Consider the following 21,541-nt stretch of genomic DNA (forward strand, 5'->3'; position numbering starts at 1 on the left):
AACTAGATTGAGATGATTTGTCATCAGTTGCCATTTTAACTCTGAAAATCCATTTCAGATAAACTTCAATGCGCTTGGGGAATCCAATCACTACAGAGCGCTGAGAGGCAAACTGTGCTTGTGTGCTCTTGTCAACATGACTAAGTCACTCAGGCTCCCCACAGCGCAGTGCTCAGTGGTTTTGTCTCTTACTCTGGGATACTTCAAGGTCTGAACACCCTAAATAAACGTGGATAAATTGGTTTAATGTGAGAACATCTAAGTTCCAATGTAGTGGGCTTTCTTTTCATTTTTAATAGCCTTTTGGGAAATAAATAAGGTAAATTTCTTTTCATCCTTAAAGGTCTCTGGGCCTACTGTATTGCTTTTAAAATCCCTGATTAAATTCTTACCAGGACTGTGGCTTGTTGATAAAAGAGCCTCAGTGACAAAATTGGCTTGAAATGTTCTATTATCATTAGGCAGCTTTTCCCTTGAAATTTCCCCCTGGCTTTTTTGAGCATTGTTTCTAAATTCCTACCAGTCCCCTTGGTCAATCTGTAGCTTAACCTCATCCTGCCAGCACAGGAAGAGTAACAAGTTGTGATGTGGAGTAGGAGGCAGTATTGTGAAAACCCCAGCGTTGCTAAACCTCCTTTCAGCGGGGGCAGAATCCCTAGGGCATACTGCGAAGTTTGAGAACACCTGGCTTTCACTGGGGGTAGTGCAACATAGACAAGCAAGACCCCAACCCTAAAAAGAGATTAATTAAACAGAGATAGAAGAAAAAATTAATAACGCAAACTTATTTTTTCCTCTCCTAAAACTGCAATTCTAACAATTCTGAAAAAGGAGATTCAGAGAAATGCTTCTTCTGAGTTCAAGGCACTGTTATTGAGAATCTCAAATACAATTAAATAGAATAGTCCCTTTTGCAAATCCTATTTTAGTGTAGAATGAGATGTTTTTACTAGCTTTACATTGGTGTAAACTAGCACAATCTATTTCACTAACTGCTGGTAAGAAAGTCATGCAGTTGGAAAGAAAAAGTAAAAATATCTTCACTGTACTGGTCTAGGTTGAAAGCGCAGAACAAAGTTTTAGTATTTTTTTTTTCAAAATTTTCAACTCTTACAACTGAATTATCCTCCCTATCTAATATCCCAGTCGGAATTTTGAGTCCATAACCACAAATTCTTCATATTTCTTCACCTATTCAATGAATTGGCTTTTTTAGATTTAAAAAGCACTTCAGGAATCACTCAGGGGTTGCTAAAAATGCATAGTAATGTGCCCAATTCATTTATCATGACAGCTGCTGATTTTCTTCTGATGACTGACTTCATGCTTGAGAGAGAAGTCCTTATCTTAGCATAAGCATCTCACTGCCTGTAGAAAATTAATTCCATTACAATTTTAAAATGAGAACTGCCCTCAATTGTGTTCTTACATAGACTAATTGGGCTTTAGTTATCAAGAACATGTGACTGCAAGGACATGTAAGTATATTTTAGTATCTGGCCAAACAGCCTGGATCTTTGTGCTCAAGTCAGACACATCTTTTGACAGGAGGGTTACTTTGCTATAACTAATGTGGCGGAAGGACAGTAATAAGTATTATCCCCAAGGCAGTATTTCCAGTTGTGTTTACTTAATGAACCAAGAATTTATTTAAAAGTTTTGGCAGTTTAATAATCACATGACCATGTGATTCTCAGTGTTTCACAGTTCCTTATAGAAAGGGAACTATTCCTGTCAGGAATACAGGACTCTATTCATCTTGTTGAGAAAAATGGTGACTGTAATTTCAAAGGTAGCATGTTGTCTCATTGGGCTGTTTGTTTGTTTTAAAACTAGCTATCTCTATTCATATGTAACATCTGAAAGCTCTTAAGTACAAGGAAGTTTATCCTTACCAAAATTTCTGTGAAAAAGTTGATTATCAATATTTGCTTTATAAACAGATTTTAGGTTCATCACTTGGACTCCTGGTGATGTTTTAATCTGCTAGAGGTTATCCAGAAAAAAAAAGATACAGGAGTTGAACCCAGTCACCTTTCTTTCAATTCAATGTCTTAACAAGATCAGTCTTTTCTTCTTTTTGTTTTCTGTTGAGTCTACATTTTTGTGCCCCACCACTGCTCTGTAGAAAAGATAGCCATGGCATATAAACATGCATACATTTACATGTGCTCTTAGCAAGAGCATGGGAGTTGACAAACCAAGTCGTTTGTTTTGACTGATTTCATTGCCTATGGAAAATTTAAGCACAAGGCTGTTGCAGATTTCAGTCATAGGGAACATGAGTATGTATTAAAAAAATTAAAAATGGTACAAAGGTGGAGAGAATCTTCTTCCAGGAAGATGCACAAAAAACCCAATAACATTGCTGAATGCTGCAATTTCTATAGACACATAAAAATGAAAGCAATGTTCAAATTTAGTTTCTGGTCCATCCAATAATTATTTAATATAATTGTTTTTATAAACCAATGCAGTTCAACCTATAACCAAGCTGACATCACGCTCCTTTTTTATTCAAAATGTCCGAATATTTAAACCCTGACATTCAATATTGAACAAATAAGTGAAGCAAAAGAACATAAATGAATGATCTGTGTTTGCATGCAAACATATCTAGTGAGGCATCAAACTCCAAAGTCTCAGCTTCCCAGCAGTTTAGTGAAAAAAGACGGACAACCTCTGGGGACTGTTCAGCCCACACAGGACCTGAGTCACTCTGCAGAAGTGCCTGTCTCTCATGATGGATTACACACAGAGCTCAGCAAAAGCAGGCTTCCAAATCAATGCCCTGAATATGTGCAGTACAGATGTGGATTCAGAACTTTTTGTCAAATATTTTATCTTTGTATCTTTGCCCTTGGACCTGTAGGCATGCAAATATATAGTAGAAAACTATTTTTTAAAGACACTTAGGTTGAAGTCAAGGGTCTAAACACAAAAGCAAGTGATCAGAGCCAAATGTTTGTGGTTTAAATTATCATCTTCCTGCTCAGATGTTTTAATTCCCAACCAATTATAACTTTGCATGTGACTAAAATTCTACAAATGTCTTCCCTGGATAACTTGACTCAGTCTTCCAAGGTTTAGAGACCTAACGGCAGTTTTTAAGGATAAACTGGGCTCAGGACCATATCCCATACATTGCGTGTATAATTTTAAATGCAGAGTTGTTACTGCTGTCCCTAGTGATATATCTTCAATGGGTACATCTTGGACACCTGTCAGCTAAAGGCTTAGTCACACCATGTTTCCAGAGCTGATGTCAATATGCAGTCACATTCTTGTTGTTTCCAGCTGGGGAGGTATTAGCCTGTGACATCATTTCCTTGCCCCTAGTGTGTAATCCTGTGCTTGTATTTCCAGTCTTAATCCACTTTTACTACTTCAGTCCTTCAGGTTGTCAGTCTAGTTACTTTTTGTATTATCTTTCATCTTCTTCTTTCTAGTGAGGATTTACAGGTTTGTTATTGCCAAATGCTGTTTGTGTTATCTGAATTTCTTTATCAGTATCAGTAAAACACACACAGTTCCAAAAACATCATTTGAAACATAGCCAGACATCTTCTTCTATTCCAGTAATATGACTTTTTGTCCTAATGTTGTTTCTTTCCTTTGAACTAAGTTTGATTCTTTTGCATTTCTAGAGCATTTTGTCCAGAATATTTTTTTCTTTTCATGGGTGGCATTGTATCCAACATATATGATCCTATCACATGGATTTCCTATGTTCCTTTTCTTACAAAATTCATTATCTCATAAAAATATACACCAGGTTATTTTGGCATAATGATAGTCTATTTTGGGGTAAAGCTGTTATTCCTTATATTTCATTTTCATTACTCCAGTGTCTCTAGCTTTGCAATGCTTCATAGTTTATTTCAAATCCTGGAACAACTCATGAGGTCACAGGCACTTGTTTTTATGTTGCCTGGATCATGTATACTCCTTTTGATTGGAAGAAATAAAAGCTGGATTTTTCAGACATTTGATTGCCAGCCTGATATATGTATTAAAAGTCTTTGTTTCTGAACTGCCCTTTCATATACAAGTATTTTAAGTATTCTCAAATGGAGGCTATGGGGTCTTGCCCTCTTGGTCTAGACACTTCCTTAAAAATAGTTTTATGTCTTTTTTTTCCTCTCATCTTAGATGAGTAATTTTCATTTCCAGAGAGTGTGTCATTAGCCACACTGCATTTGGTACTAGTAGTCAGCATCCTTATATTAATTTTGTTTTGGACTGCCTGTAAATTGTCTTTAATCTTAAGTTGGTTTTTCTTTTTTTTTTTCTTTCTTTTTTTTTCTGCTTGGTGAAGCCACTCTTTTTCTTGCTTTCTTTTTATTTGGATGATGAAAGTACATTTTAGTACTTGCAATTTTGCAAGATCTGACCCTGCCTAACATTTTCTGTTCTCACTTTCTTCATATATTTTCTGACATCTGACAGTTTTCCCGGCATATTAATTTTATGTTCCACCCTACAAGCTTTCTGCATAATCCAGATATACTCTCTGAGGTGACTGCTCATCTAGTTAGAAATTGAGCCCTTTGTTATAAAAGGCTTCTCCCCATGTTAGAACCTGCAAGTTTTTCAGTCCTCAGACAGTCTTTTTCTTAAAGGATTTACTGCATTTTCTTGAGTCGTCCTTATTTCCTTGTTTTCTGTTTTTTTGTTGATGTTGTTTTGGTTTTTCTTTTTAGTGAAGCTCTGATTTATTTGTGTTTAGCATTTATTTGTGTTACAGTTCTTTTTTAAAAAAGGGAATGAATGTGTCATCATTTGAGATACAGCTTTCTTGACCAACCATTTTGTGAGGTCTTATACTTTTCTCATGTTCTGTGCCACACCCTCAAATAACTGGGTCTACCCTTTATTGCTAAAATTTATTTTACAGGAGGTTGCAATCTCACCTCATATCTTTCATAGTGCTAGTTACTCCTTATTTACTATTTAATAACATTATTTGCTTTCTAAATAATGCAGAAATTTATACACGACAAATGGGATCCGACAAAAACCTTTCTGAAAGAAATCTAAGCCCAGTAAGAAAACTTCTGTGCTTTCTCTACTTTCCTTACAGTTTTATCATATACTTGATTTATACTTCATCACATCATTATTTTTGTCATGAGGGAGGCAATAATATTGGTACACGTGGGTGTGGGAGATAAGCAAGAAGGGGATTCCTGTGTCAAACTGACTTGCAGATCAATTGCATCTTGCATGTCTCAGGGAAGATGCAGCAAGGTGCGGGCACTTATCATCTTCTACACTTCAATATAGTCCTCTCACCCAAATTTTTGGGCAGAATATTGCCATTCCTTTACAATTAAAAAAAAAAAAAAAAAATCCAAATGGGAAAATTAATATATTTTAAAGGATGGTGAAGGTGAAAATCACGTGTGCAATGTTACAAATTCATATTAGTTAGATTCCTGACAGTTTCTTTCAGTTGCATGCAAGGGATCCTTCATTACTTTTCAAAGTTAGTTAGTTTGTTTGTTTTTTGTCTTGTGTTTTCTTGTTAAATAAAGCAGGAAACTGCTCTGTATAACCACCTTTATGAAAGTATTTTACTAATTTTCTTTAAGCATGACTCTCTTGCATTTTAAGTGAAATTATTTATTTCCTTGATGCATCATGTGTTAGATTAGTGCATGTCTAACTGAGAGAGGTTAGTGCTGCTGGATCATTGGTAATAGCTGATACGGGCTTGCTTCTGCTTTACTCTGTCATTTAGACATAGGAATGGGAAAATGAGTCCTACTTTTATTAGAGTATCTTTTCTTCACTGGCAAACATCAAACTGTTTAATCACAAGAGTGTCTAACATAGATGTGCTGGCTTGAAGGCAAAACCAGCAAGAGACTCCAAGTCAGAAAAAACAATTTAATAGGAGAGGAAAAAAAACTAAAATAAAATAAAACACATGCAATGGTACAAAAGATCACTGACAGAGTCAGAATACAACCTGAAACCATGGTGGTAGCAGTCCAGATGAAGTGGTCTTGTTGAAGCAGTGTTCTTGCAGAAAGGTCTGGTTGGCTCTTGTCCTCTGGGAATCCAGTGGGTAAGGCTGCCTGTGCTGTCCCAAGGCCCAGATTATATCCAGGTGGGAATGCTTGGCTCCTCCCCCTGGGTGGAGCATCTCACAATGGACTGATATCATTTTATCAGTTTTGTAATGGGTCCTTGATTGCCTATTAAACAGAGATAGCTCCTGGGGAGAGTTATCTATGAGTCATGCAGCAGGGCATTGATGGGCCATTAACAGAAGATAGTCTGGAGGGAGGGGGCACGGGAAACAGTGGTGCACAACTTAGTTTCAACATTTCATGTAGATGGTGATAGAATACATACTTGGGGCACATTTTACATTGTAACCTAGGACAATAGAGAATGCAAAGTCACAGTGACAAGTAGTGATTCAAAGGAAGGAAAACAGTGATGTTTTTTCTTTACATTTTTGTAAGCTACCCTAGGATTTGCCACCATTTTCTGGAATAGCTTCTGCTGTTGTTTGTCAGTGAAGCAGTGTAGTCACTAGAGTGGTGTGGTTGTTGTTGTTTTTTTTTTTTTTTTTTTTTTTTTTTTTTTTTTTTTTTTTAAATTCTGCATTTATATATATATATATATATATATATATACACACACACACTCTATTTTTTTTTTTTTTTTCCCCCCCGCCTTTACCAGTGGGGAGTTATTCAGCAATTTTTAAGGTGGCAACTCATGTTAAAATAAGAACTAATATGTTCTCTTACGGTTTTGGTTTATGTTTTTTTGCAGCTATTGTACTGTATCTTGTCTTAGGACCACATTGGAAGGCAAGCAAAGTTTTCTTGAGCAGCAAAAGAAACAATCTTTTCTAATTAAAATTGTCATTGTTAGTTATTTACATTTCTTCTTATTGGCAGCTGATTGGGCTTGTATTTTTCACACAGTCCAACCACAGGAACAGATGCATTTAAAATAGACTGCAATTAGATTCTATTTTTAAGATGCAGTGATAGGAAGGAAATATTCTGTAAATCAGATATATATTCAAAAGATATTTATTTTTAAATTTAATGCTCTGATTTAAAAGAGATGCAATTGTTTTCACATTTACTACCTAAAATTGTATAGAAGTGTTAAAGAATGAAGTGATAAAAATTTGCACCTGGAAGTTAGTTTGAAAAATGATACTTAGTATGCAACATAAATAGTGAAAATTGCCCAGCCTCTCACCCACCAGCCCTCCCAAGTCCTTCTGGGCAGGGCTGCTCTGGATGTGTTCATCCCCCAGCCTGTGCTGATACTGGGGATTGCCCCAGCCCAGGTGCAGCACTTTGCACTTGATCTTGTTAAACCTCGTGAGATTCTAAGAGATCATCTCAGACCTGTGCTGGTCCCTCTGGATGGCATCACATCCTTCAGGTGTGTCAACCGCAACACTCTGCTTGGTGACATCTCCAAATTTGCTGAGAGTGCATTTGATCCCTTTGTCTATGTCACGAAGAAGATATTAAGCTGCACTGCTCCCGGTACAGACCCTTGAGGGCCTCCACCTGTCAGTGGTGTCCTCCAGGACTCTTGAGCAGTTGACCACTGGCCCCTCAATGTGACCACCCAAACAAGTCCTTATGCACCTAACAGTTCATCTACCACATCCATCTCTCTCCAGTTTAGAGAAGGGTGTCGTGGGGGACAATGTCAAATGCTGTACAGAAGTTCAGGTAAATGACATATGTTGCTCTTCCCTTGTTCACTGATGTAGTCACTCCACCACAGAAAGGCACAAGTTGATCAAGCAGGCCTCGCCCTTTGTGGAGCCATGTGCTGGCTGTCTCCTTTCCATTTTTAATTGCATATGAATGCTGTTAAGTTAATCCGTTAGTTATGTTCATTTAAAAATGTAGTTGATGGAACCTGTTTTAAAACATGGATAGGAAAATACCACTTCTGAATGGGAAAAAAAAAAAAAAAAGGGGGGGGACTTGACACACTCTTTCCTTCCTTTGCTAGGCCATGGAAAGTGTGACTGTGGGAAGTGCAAATGTGATGAAGGCTGGTACGGTGAAGCTTGTCAGTATCCAACTACTTGCAATCTTACACGGAAGAAAAGCAACGAAATGTGCAAAAATTCTCAAGATATCATCTGTTCTGGTGCAGGTAAGATGTCTTTTGTTGCTTTTGATACCTTAGCACTCTCCCAGTGTTATCTTGAGAATCACTGTCATTTCTAACTAGTAATTTTGTAGAGTATGTTTCAAGAGACTGAGATGTAACCGTCGGTATATTAAAATGTTTAATCTTCCGATAGGTTTATTTCTGTACATATAATGCACACTGGTTAGGAACACCAACTTTAGTGCTTTGGTTTATCCATAGATGTTTTGAGTTGATGAAACTGTAACTATCATTTATTTTCCTCATCAGAATGTTGTTGTAATGGCATTAACATCATGGGAAGTGATGTAATTTCTGTCAAGTGTTTGTGTTTACAGAATGCAGAAATGGCATTTGCAAGTATTTTTCTCAGACATTTATAAGCTGTGCAACTTTTTGAGGCACTTTTGAATTGTACATGTGATTATTAAAATCAGTTGTAGAAGATGTGCTGAATGATTTAAAGGAGCATTTCCATCTTCACTGTTCTGATATAATAACACTCTCATCTCTAATTGTTTAGTTTTATAACCATTCTAACCATTCTAACTTAAATAGAAAGTCTTTTCCAAAAAAAAAAAAAAACCATTCTTCTTCACTGAAGAATGGTACCATTTTAAAGGGCATTTTCCACCAATCAAGTTTTGAGACCAGAAATTGCTTTCTGGTTTTTCCATTACATTGACCTCTAAGTGAAAGAATATTTCAAGAACCCCACTTCTGGGGTCTTTTCACTATTCACTATTGCTGGTCTTTAATTTCTGATGTAATCCACACATTTTCATACAAGTAAATTTCTCACAAGTTAGGTGCTGACATGAGCAAAGAATCCCATCTATTTGTGGGACTTGTTAGAGAGAAGCTGGTACAGGATAAGAAATAAGTTTAATGTAAAGCAAGTAGTATGCAATGTACTGAGTAAATGATATATTTGATTTATAACAATAGATGTATGAAACTTGCAATCAAGAGAGACATGAGAGATAGCTAAATGAGAAACTGACTTTCAAAAATAAGTATAGTTCATTGTACTTAGTCAAAGTTCTTAAAAAATAATCTGTTTCTTTCCTTGGTTAGAAGTGGCCCCAGGTAAATGAACATATCAACCACTCCAAGCAGCTAAGGGGGAAGTGTTTGTGGCATCATGAGAAGAATAAACGGTTTTGCTTTTGCTGATAATTAAACAGGACAGGAATTCCAATAAGACTGAATAGGGAGTTTGGGGTAACTTTGATGGATTGTATTTTGTCTTGGTGGGATTGCATTTTCATCTGCTACTAACACTGTTGTTGGAGTCTGGGCTCTGTTTTTTAATTGCCAATAAAAGATACGAAGGGATGACATGAGCTGTTACAAAACCAGTGCTCTACTGTCACACAGATAATAATTTATTGTAATTTTTTTCAGTAACCAATCAAGATCCACATATAATTTCACTTTTCTGACTTTGTTCCTGGTCATTTGTCAGAACAACTAGGGCATCCTACCTAAACTGAGGTTCTCTATTTGAGGAATTTTCTCTTTTGGCAGTGGAAGGAATTAACATCTTTATGACACACTGTTTCTCTGACTTTTTAAGATACCCAGTATAGGAATCCATTTTCTGTTTTATCTTCTTTCCTGATAAGGAATTATCTGCAATCATGACAGTCTTCTCAAAGATTGCATTTGTATTTGTATTTGTTTACCAAATAATTGTAGCAAATAATTCTAGTTCTGTAGGTTACTTACGTTGTATTATCAGCTGTATTATTATTACCTTACAATATTAGCTCTTGCAAACAGTTTTAAAATTTACACTTTTAGAATGGCCATGTCTGTTGCAGAGCCCAATACTTCTGTTCTTTTGATTAATGTGATGTTTATTAAAAGTTGTGCTATGCTTGTAGGGGTAAAATTTGTAAGGGTGAAAATATCAACTGGTTTCTGCGATCTTGCGTAATATCAGCATAATACTTCTATTTTGGAGAACTTCTCTGATGCCAATAACTATGTTTTCAAAACTACATATGGGTTTCATGTGAGGAGTATGAATGTTGTGAAGTGAATTTTTAAAAAAATCTGTGCTTGCTGCTGTGGTGATTCCATTGATTATTGAAATATCTTTTTTGAGACCACTGACTACAAGGCCCCAGTAATGTGATATTGCATAAAGGTAGGGAAAAGGGGTTTCTCATATGAGTGGCATGCAGTAATACTTTTGTTTCTAACGTCATTTTAATGTGTTTGTAATTTTTTTTGACTGTGGAACTCATTCATACATTTATTTATGACCTCAGGTCAGATAGACCGTCTGAGGGAAAAGAGGGTCTTTTTCTTTCCCATGGAGCAATAAAACAATTTTTTCCTTTTCAGGAGAGCAGGTCCTGGAGGGAGGCATCCACTGAGCTGAGGAGCAACCCTCCTCAAAACATCAAGGAGCAAATGTGTGACCTGAGGAGTGGTGATAGAATAGAGATCTGTTTACAAATCCATTTGCATCCTTTGCATCGCCTGAGTGCTCTTCTGCCTTTTTGTTATGTCAGAAAGGTTTTTTTTGTTTTTTGGAGTGTGGGATTTTTTTTGGTTTTTTTTTTTTTTTTCCCCCTGTTGTTGTTTTATGGTGTGAAAAAAACAGCTTTACACTTCCAAGGCACTTGAATGCTCTATCTCTGTACCGCTAAGATTAAGCTTTTTGTTGACATGTGTCTGTCTTTATTTCTGTGGATGATCTTTACATTTTAGCCTTCTCAGAATATGTACCATCTCTGACAGACTAATGAAACTCTTCCTATAATCTGCAGTCATTTAGTAATGTCTCTTAAATGTTTACAGGCACATGTCAGTGTGGCAGGTGCAAATGTGCAAACTCAGAAGGAAATGGACTGGTATATGGCAAATTTTGTGAATGTGATGACAGAGAGTGCATTGATGATGAAACTGGAGAGATTTGTACAGGTATGTATGTATCAGTGAGTGCAAGAAAAGTGATGAAGAATAATACAGGTTGACATTTAATTGCATGGTTCTACAAAATACTGAATGTATGACTTAAAATAAAAGTAACTCAATTTGCAAGACTTGACATTGCAAATTGTAAGTGCAAATTTCGGATGCAAAAGTGATCTAAGCATAAGGTTAAAGAATGAAAAAATCCTGTGACATTCTCCTCTTTTTAGAAGAACTGCTAAGAGGATTGTACAAGATAGTTCACTAAGGTAATTCTTAGCTTAGTGTGTCTGTCTTCAGTAAAATATATGAGGAATGTGAATGCCTCGTGGCACAGATGAGAGAGAGTAGAATGGACAACATATGAAAAAAGAAACAAAACCAGAAAATAGATTATTAGGAATTTTTTTTGGGAAGCAGAAATAAAAAATATCAGGAATAAATGTAGGATGATAACTCAGAAGCAGGAAAGTAAGAAGTGAAAAGAAAGAATGAGGAAAAATGTCATCTGTGATAAGAAAGGCAAGAAAAAAGATGGAGTGAATTATGCTGATAGAAAAGCAACCAAAATTCAAACTGTTCTTTCATGTCATTATAAGGCAGGAACCTGGCAGTTAAATATTGTGCAACACACACCATTCATGGTACTATAAATGCTGTTGCCTATGTTGCGAAGGAGGCTTGTCCTTGAGCTGGAAGGTGCTGCAAATGTTGTTCAAGCTACACAGTTGCAGATTGTGTCCATAATAACCACAAGAGTCTTCCAATCTGCTCCTAGACTATTCATATCTGGTGGTAGTGCTTCCTCTGTGTGTGTATGGAGAAAAAGAGTACTTGCATAAAATAGCTTTCTCTGTTGTTTCCTTACACAGACAACAAAATAAATTCTATTTATTTAAGTGCCTTTGAAGGCAAAAATAACTTTTCTCTTAAATCCTAGGATTAAATAGGGATTTTAAATGAAGGTATGCAGAATGGTCCTCTGAAGTTCAGATTCAGGAACAGAGTATATTTCCAGTAATTGTCTAAAATAAAATGAAGGGAGGGCAACAATTTTTATGTGCCAGTTATTTCATTTATATTTGCCTCTAACCATTCCACATGGTATCAAATATGATTGAAAATTGCCTTTTATTTAGCTCCAGTAAATTCTCCTACTGCTGTGGTTTATCCCACCCACCCACCCACCCCTGCCCCCCCCCAACATATTTTGCTGCTGGTTTATATTGTAAGCTTTTTCCTAGCTTTTATTTCCCATTGTCTCATCCACTCATCCATATTTCCCAAAAGACCAAGTGCACCTGTGTATGAAACTAGTCTTATATGTATGGAAACTTCAAAGTATGATGATATAAAGCAACAAAAAATGTTGGTCACTTCAAGTCTTTAAAGTTAGTGATTAATCAGTATAAAGGCAATGATAGCACATGGAAGTTTTGAAGCCTTCTAAAGTAAAGTGTAAGTTATAACCCCATGGTTTGCTTGACTTGGTTGGGTTATTGTAAGCTGAAAAGTTTATGCACGCAACTTGTGAGTGTTTACATGTTGCTTTATTTTAAAACAAACCTCTACAGTACACAATCATATATTGAGGCAGGCCTTATCCAGGAAAGAATGCATATGACAGCACAAGAAATGAAGGTCAAAGGCACATCCTTTCCTCAACTTTGAGCTGGGATTTTATCCTGTAAAAACAATGCCACATTGAGATATAGCTGACATACATTTTAATATTTGCACAAGGGCACTACATTTCTTAAGCAAAGCAGTACTTAGGTAGGATGAAGTTCCAAAAATGTGTTAAGCTTTTCCAGCTTCAGTTGGAGCATTATCAGTCAGTTGACTATCAGCTTATTTTTTAAAAAGTATCTGTGTTGGTTTAGCACAGATGGTAAAAAGCAATTAGGAACTGACTTTTATGATTGATGGCCGGGTTGGCCAATTATTTATAGCTATACGCCTCTGAGTCACACAAGCTGAAAACCAGCCCGGGAAGCCTTGGTAGCTCCATTTCTCCATCCGGCTTCCTAGCGGGTGACATCGAGCGGGGCCGCTCTGTCAGAGCAGCCCAGGCCGGCCAGGCCCCGCTGCTCCGCGCTGTTGGGGAGAGCCGGCCCAAGGCCCGGCCATGCTCCATCGGCGCCCGGCGAGGTGGCCCGAGGCCCGGCCGTGCTCCATCGGCTCCCGGCGAGCCGGCCCAAGGCCCGGCCGTGCTCCATCGGCTCCCGGCGAGGTGGCCCGAGGCCCGGCCGGGCTCCATCGGCTCCCGGCGAGGTGACCCAAGGCCCGGCCGTGCTCCATCGGCTCCCGGCGAGGTGGCCCGAGGCCCGGCCGGGCTCCATCGGCTCCCGGCGAGGTGACCCGAGGCCCGGCCGTGCTCCATCGGCTCCCGGCGAGGTGGCCCGAGGCCCGGCCGGGCTCCATCGGCTCCCGGCGAGGTGGCCCGAGGCCCGGCCGGGCTCCATCGGCTCCCGGCGAGGTGACCCGAGGCCCGGCCGTGCTCCATCGGCTCCCGGCGAGGTGGCCCGAGGCCCGGCCGGGCTCCATCGGCTCCCGGCGAGGTGGCCCGAGGCCCGGCCGGGCTCCATCGGCTCCCGGCGAGGTGGCCCCAGGCCCGGCCGGGCTCCATCGGCTCCCGGCGAGGTGGGCGGGAAAATCTGACACCGCCAGCCAACAGCCGGGGGAGAGAGGACTTGAGCCAAATCTAACTCTTTATGAATGCTATTTAAGAAGATGCAACAGTTGTAGCTTGTAGACTGATATAATTGAGATTTAATAGAGAATTTTGAAAAAAAAAAAAAAAACAAAACAACCCCCAAAAAACAACAACAACAAAAAAAAAAACAAACCGGAAAGTAATATGAAGCCATTTGCTCCTAAAGAAAAAAAGAAAGCTCTAGTTTGAAAGGTATAAAGCTCTTCAATCCTAAAGAAAAATAAGAGCTCTAGTTTTAGAGATGAAAATAATTTTGAAGGTAGAAGAAGAGAATTTTTGTTTTATGCTAGGGGAGGCATCCTTAAACAGTACCTTGAATAAGTAGACATAATGCATATACAGTGGTAGGAAAGCTGCTAATAAGAAAGACTTCACCACGGTGGCTGTCTTTGTGAGAGTAGAAAACCCACAAGAGAACTATTCTAGGTTGTCAGTAAGGGAAAGTCCATAGAAGTTCTAAGAAAAACTCCTCTCCTAAAAAAAACTGATAAAAGATTATTTTTAAGATAGTGAACTGACTGAAAATCACAAGTTTTGTCTCTATGTTGTTTGTAAGAAAGTGAACACCTGTGGGGAGGAAGAGTGTTTTAAAAGTTTCTGTTTCATTTTCTTCTTTTTGTGTGTGTTAATTAATTTGTTTAAGTTTAGGCCTGCTTTGCTTCTCCTAATCCTGTATCACAAAAAAAAAAATGATAATAATAAAATAAACAAATAAATAAATATATATATAAACACTCAAACAAACCATTACACTAAATTTAGCAAACAAAACCAAAAGTAAATATGAAACCACTACAGTATCCTATCTTCTAGCAAATTAAATTCTGGTCCTGATTTTTATTATTTTTTTTTTTTTTAACTTTTTCCTCTAAGGGAGTGATTTTTTTTCTGTCCTGCCAAGAGCATGACGCAAATTTTATCATTTATTTCATATTTTTTTGAGGAGTATAAAGGTGTGAGTGAATAATGAAGTATTGATATTTTAATCTGTGAAAATTGCCTTTAGATCAAATGATTATACTCCTTTATAATTTTTCCTTTTATTTTTTGCTATTCTTCATGATCAACATTTTTTTCTTGTTGTTTAGTTATCTAATTAAATTGTTTTTGACATTTAACCAAAAGTAATGAAAATTCCATGTGTAGTTGCAAAAACAGAAAAAAATTATATTCAACAATTTGCAGTCTTAATAATTAAGGGTATAAATTGACCAGATTGTGATAGAGGTGGCCAGATCTACTAAGCTCAAAGGAAGAAAGAACAAGATCCTGACTTGATCCTTCTATTAAAGAATTAGCTTTTCGCTCTATAATTAGTAAGAATTGCAACTACATAATTTAAAGGCTTTGTGCTGTGAAGCACATGGCACACAAACCTTAGCAGATGAAAATGTTCTGGAGCTGCTTTCACCCAGACTTGGATGATGCAAGCATCTTTTTTGGGATATGTATATTTTGTTAAATGAACATCTGAAAGATTAATTTTGAAAATAATTCTCTTTATTAAACTGGTTTGGCCATGTTCTAAAATCTTCTTGTCAGCTGAGAAGAAGGGAAGCCATATACAACATAGTTGGTGTGTAATAAATCAAGATGCCTTTACTGCAACCGTCTGAGGAGTCAAGAACACACAGTGTGTTCTTAGACTTGCCAAGTATGTGTCCTACCTTGATGTGTAAACCTGTACTTAAATTTTAACTATACAGTCTTCAAAATTTTCCTATTAAAAAAAAAAAAGTTTACAAATATAAAAAATAAGATGCCAGTGTTTATTGATTAGATTTAATCTGTGGTTAAAGGAAAACCAGTTCTAAAATAGAGGGGGAAAGTATAGTTCAGATATCCTTTTATTTTATGTATTCATGCATGGTCTATAAATTGTTTCTATTCTGAATTGAGTAGTAGAAGTTTTTAAAAGAAAAGATCAAAACAGTTAAATTGTTAATGCCTTTTAAAAACTTCCCTCTTTCTCACTGTACAAAATTTGTTTTGGCTTAAGGCCATGGAAAGTGTTACTGTGGAAACTGTTACTGTGAGGCTGGTTGGCATGGAGATAAATGTGAATTCCAGTGTGACATCACCCCCTGGGAGATCAAGAGGAGATGTACATCTCCAGATGGCAAAATCTGCAGCAACAGAGGTGTGTCTTTTGCATGGACCTTCTACACATTTTTATATAGTTGGCTTTTATTTTTCTCTATGTGTTTTCTACAGTAGGACATAGATTGTGTTTGCTGAGAGTTTCTACTTGTTCTCACCTATTTCAGCTCTGGATATACACATCTGTTGCTTTCCCCACGAGACACATCCAAGTGGGTAGATACCTGCGTTTCGGTATAAACTTACACAGATCCACATCCACTTCTTTATTAAGCAAACTCAAGTATTCTTTATTTTTGTAGTAAGACTGAGCAGGATAATTTGTTATTTAGTACATACCTGTTTTGCTAAGTGACCTGCCTTGCAAAATAGAATGTTACCAGATTTTTGACTGTGAATGGATTGGTGCTGTAAGGTCACACAACTGTATATGAATTCACTCATAAAGAAGACTTAGGACCTACAATGAAATGGGAAAAGAAAATATGAAGCATTTAATTTCCACTACAACTGAAAAAACACCTGTGAAATGTTCAGTAACAATGCTGTGGAATGTGTAGAGACGGGAAGGTAGACTTCACAAAGTTTTTCTAACTACATGAGGTTTTATCTGCACATGATTTTGGAATTTGAATTTTACCTTATATTTATGTCTAATTTTACCATTTGGGGAAAAATAAAATAAAAAAAAAAAAAACCCACAGAATAAGGTTAATTTTCACTAGCTGCTGTGTTTGGCTGCATTGAACAAGGAGTTAAAAAAATAGGGTGTTTTTTTGGCAATAGACCAGATTAATTATAGTAGTACATCAGCAAGAGTCACATAGATACCTCTTGTAAAAACATCTCTACTGACAAAACCTGCTGTATTGTGAACATCTAATCATCCTGAGAGCATTTAGAAAACTCTCTTCTCATAATTAGGAGGAAATTGAAAGTTTGGCTCAAATACAGAGATCATGTAGGCTCATTTAGTCTTGGGACTTCAGCATAAAATTTTCGTGTAGTTCTGGAAATAATAGATATGAAAGTGTCTTCATATCAGATGCTTTCTTTGCACTGAGAAAGTAATTTCTTGGCAAAGAATTTCTCATCAAAGCCAGCTTTTAATCAAATGTGAAATTTTAATGTGTGATTATTTCTTTAAAGTGGCATTGCAATAGGAGAAATTGTGTGAATAGCATAGCTGATAGTCTGAGTAGCTGCAACCGCCAATAAAAAGGTACATTTGTGTGATACTTCCATGCCTTAAGCCTTTCATGTATTTGTGATTTTATCTTCATAAGAATTTTGTAGGCTTCTGAAAACATGAAGTTGCTTTCCAACGAAGTATTTCTGCTCTAAGTATTTAGTCCTATTTACCCAGTTTTCTGTATTTATACATCTTGTGATATAAGTACAAGTTCATCTTGTCAGTCCTGAAAAAATTGACATATCGAGGCTAACCTTGCTGCCCACCCTCAGTCAGTGCTAAGATGGATAAATTGTTCTTATCTTTTCCCCTGCACTATCTAGTCAACCAGTTTGGACCACATGTGAAAATTTAGATTTTTAAACATTGGTGAGATTGTGTTCTGTAGTCTGATACCCAGGACAGCTGATCTAAATTAAGTTTGAAGTTGTTTCTGGGAGGATTAATCACTCTCCAGAGGCATTTCCTCTTTTTGTTTGTTTGTTGATTTTTTTTTTTTCTTCAGTGATGTCACTCAGTTGTGAAAGTATAAAAAATCAGACACAAATTTCTTGAGGGCTCTCTCAGCGTTTTTAGTGTTACACAGGGCTGTAGCTCTTCCTGTTCATGTCATGTGTGCTGGATTGTGTGGGCCTTCTGCTTTCAGTAGAAAATGTGCCCGTATCTTTGTGTGCTATTTAGTCATCCTATCCTGTTGTCCTCAAATGCATTATATTCTTTAGAGTAACCTAAATAAGATGACAAAGATGTTGGCAAAGTAGCAGAAGGTGAAGCCGCTCTGCAAGAAATGGACTGCACGCATCAGTAAGGTCAGGCTGCTTCTACAAGCCTGCTAGCATCTCAAAAAAAGTAGTGAGTGTCTTGCCCTGAAGCGTATTTGGATTTCTGAATAAGGAAAATACCTTTTTTTGTTTGTTTGCATGTTTTTGTTAAGATTTTCCTAAATAAGTAGGGTGCATACTGTCTGCATATTAGTAAAATATGCAAATCTGTTTTCTGTCATGTTCACATTTATTATTATTGTGAGCAACAGGGTGTGGCCCTGAATATTGACTTGTGAAAAATGGAGAAGTATCCTTTCATCTAGATCTGTGCTGCTGTTTTTCTTAGGTAAAGAATGACCTCCTAGACATTTTCAGCTGTGTTAGTTTGGATTCTCTTGTAGTTTAAATGTTTATGCTTTAACAACCATTAATTATCCCCTGTGCCCAAGCCCAAGCCCAAGTAATTTAAACAGAATTGATTTTTATTGTCATTACTGACAGGGCAAATTACTGTTGGTGTCAAAGATGTACAATTGTTCTGTGAGCTACATTTTTTTTAAACTCCTAGCAAGGCTCAACAGCATAAAGAAACATACACAGGAAGACAATTTGTTTGTATATTGCTACTAAATAAGCATAGAAGGTTTCGAATTATAGAAGATGAGCATACCCTCTAGGGCAACCAAAGGAATGCCCTGGACTCCAACAGTGATTGTCACTTGCAGCTTTGAAACTGCGTTTCTGTGAGAGCTGAAAATTCACAGTGTAAATTCCTGTAATCAAAATGTTCTTCCTCTAAATTACACAGTTAATCTTCTATGTCTGTGTAATTTTTTTTTCCCCTTTATTTTTAGGCACATGTGTATGTGGGGAATGTACATGCCATGATGTGGACCCAACTGGTGACTGGGGAGATATTCATGGAGATACTTGTGAGTGTGATGAAAGAAACTGCAAAGCAGTGTATGATAGATATTCTGATGACTTCTGTTCAGGTAAGATTTCTGCATAAAGGGGTTTTATGTGTAGTTTTATAAAAAACCTTCCAGCTGGTCTGATCTTCCTCTTCTCTATTGCTCCAATTCTCATTTTCCTACTTTAAAATATACCAAGCATGGGGGGCAGGAGGGGGCCTGGAGGTTGCTTTTTAAATTAAAAGACATAATTCTGTATTTTTTTCCGTGCCATTTAACAAAATCTTGTAAATATTAGATTCATTTAGGTGCCTATCTCCTATCACCTAACATGAATTGGATAATGGTTGAAAATTTAAAATAAGCTAGGAGTGTGTGTCCATCTGTTGGAAGGATGAAGGGCTTTGCAGAAAGACCTGGAATGGTTGGACAGATGGGCAGAGTCCAACAGGATGAGGTTTAATAAGTCCAAGTGGCGAGTCCTGTGCTTTGGCCACAATAACCCCCCTGCAGCGTTATAGGCTGGGGACGGTGTGGCTGGACAGTGCCCAGGAGGAAAGGGACCTGGGGGCGCTGGTGACAGCAGCTGAACATGAGCCAGCAGTGTGCCCTGGTGGCCAAGAGGGCCAGTGGCATCCTGGCCTGTATCAGGAATGATGTGGCCAGCAGGAGCACACTGTACTCTGCACCGGTGAGGCCACACCTCAAGTGCTGTGTCCACTTCTGGGCCCCTCAGTTTAGGAAGGACGTTGAGATGCTTGAACACATCCAGAGGAGGGCAACAAGGCTGGTGAGGGGCTTGGAACACAAGCTGTATGAAGAACGACTGAGGGAACTGGGGTTGTTTAGCCTAGAAAAAAGGAGACTCAGAGGTGACCTTATCACTCTCTACAACTCCCTGAAGGGTGGTTGTGGTCAGCTGGGGGTTGGTCTCTTTCTTCAGGCAACAACTGACAGAATGAGAGGACACAGTCTCAAGCTGCAACAAGGGAGATACAGGTTGGATATTAGGAAAAAGTTTTTCACGGAAAGAGTGATAAAGTACTGGAACGGCTTGCCCGGGGAGGTGGTGGAGTCACCATCCCTAGATGTGTTTAAAAAAAGACTGGATGTGGCACTTGGTGTCATGGTTTAGTTGAGGTAATAGAGATGGGTTGGACTCAATGATCTTAAAGGTCTCTTCCAACCTAAAAATTCTGTGATTCTATGATTCTGTGATTCTGTGATAGCTATGTCCTTTTTTGGGGAAATTGGAATTTGAAAGTTCCTTAGATCAGATTGTGTTTGTTATTTCCTTTTATATGACAGGGAGATGATAATCAAGAAGAATAAATTCAAGGAAGAGTAAATAAATGAGTCAATGAAAAACAATCCCCTGAGAATAGAAATTGACATGAGAACAAGTAGAGCATCAATACTTGAAAAATATTAATGTGTGGCCCAGCTGCACATCTCTAGTTGTAGCCCAGACTGTACATATTAGACACATCCATCTTCCTTTTTCTTCTACTTGAACTTCAGAACATTATATTCAAAACAATTTCCATCCATCCATCCATCCATCCATCCATCCATCCATCCATCCATCCATCCATGGTTTGCAGTTTTGATGTTCCATGTATCAGCTAACAAAAGTTGAGATTCTGACAGAGACCTTGCATGCAATTTTGTATGGATACTAATAAAGATGCTGATACTAGTCAGGAGAGAAGGACTTTGTTCAATACATAGCATGCAATTTGTACACACCCGAACTCTGCAAAAGCAAATAAAGGTGATTTCAAAGAGACTTTACTGACTGGAGGTTGTCAGCTTGAATGCATCCTGTAGAAATCTGGTCTGACCTAATTAATAATAGGAATAGTGCAGTCACATCAAGCACGATAATGATGTGGTATATTTTCCTCCTATTCCTAGAGTGAGAGATGTTCCATAGAAAGATCATGTCACAGATCGCGCTCTGGAAAGCCAAAACCAGCATGATATATAAAACTTTCAGCCTTTTCTTTGCCTGTTTAAAAAGTGAAAAGTTTCTCAACTGTTGTGGGTTTTTTTGTAAAATAAATTTTGAGGAAATGCTAACTAATGAAATGAAGGGGGCAATAAAGATGCTTTTCCTAAAACGTTATTACTTAATTTACTGGTTGCTGTTCAACCACTTGCAGATATTATATAAGTTTATTTAATAAATGAACTGGAATGATGTAGAACTGTGTGCAGTCATGAGAGCAGCAGGAAGATTGACTTCATTGTCAATTTTTGAATGTATCACTGTATTGCTGCCGTAGTTTTTAGCACTCACGGACTGATCAAAGTATCAGCATCAATTAAGGAATACAAAGCTATGAATCAATAAGGTAAATACATTCTGTAGTTAAGGGTGATCACAAGAATTTTAAACCTAATTAGATAAAAACAAACCCGTGGCATCTACAACTAATGCTGTAAAACTGAAAAAGTCATGCTTGGACTCCCTCTTTCCTGGACATTATTGCCTGCAGCAGCTGCTGCTCAGGATGGTAATGCTTGTGAGAAAGCAGAGGATAAGAAAGTACAGACAAAGGAGCTTGGGGGAAGATATTGCCATTTGACATTGGATTAAGGGCTGGTACATTGTTCTTTATTACACAGACATAACTGTAAATTAGGAAAACTTAGATATAAAATGAGGGACTCATCTGGCTCACTTGATATGACTAAAATTTAAGCTGAAGTATAGTTTTATTTTTCAATCCATTCATCAAAGATTTTAATTCTAAATTTTTTATCCGTT

General features: G+C 37.6%; 1 protein-coding gene across 2 annotated transcripts in view; it reads left to right on the plus strand.

Annotated features, from left to right (window-relative positions):
- Positions 1-21,541, plus strand: part of ITGBL1 (integrin subunit beta like 1) — a 130,052-nt gene that overhangs the window by 46,455 nt on the left and 62,056 nt on the right. The window contains exons 1-5 of one of the 2 annotated variants that reach the window (XM_040055930.1): positions 7,628-7,721; positions 8,011-8,157; positions 10,969-11,091; positions 15,798-15,938; positions 18,709-18,849. In XM_040055930.1, the coding sequence (XP_039911864.1) occupies positions 7,703-7,721; positions 8,011-8,157; positions 10,969-11,091; positions 15,798-15,938; positions 18,709-18,849 (571 nt within the window). In that variant the 5' untranslated portion in view covers positions 7,628-7,702. Of the gene's footprint in view, positions 1-7,627; positions 7,722-8,010; positions 8,158-10,968; positions 11,092-15,797; positions 15,939-18,708; positions 18,850-21,541 lie in introns of those variants that run through there. The other variant, XR_005699464.1, reaches the window with a different exon arrangement.

This window comes from Hirundo rustica, chromosome 2 (genome assembly GCF_015227805.2).
Source record: "Hirundo rustica isolate bHirRus1 chromosome 2, bHirRus1.pri.v3, whole genome shotgun sequence".
NCBI classification, from domain to species: domain Eukaryota; kingdom Metazoa; phylum Chordata; class Aves; order Passeriformes; family Hirundinidae; genus Hirundo; species Hirundo rustica.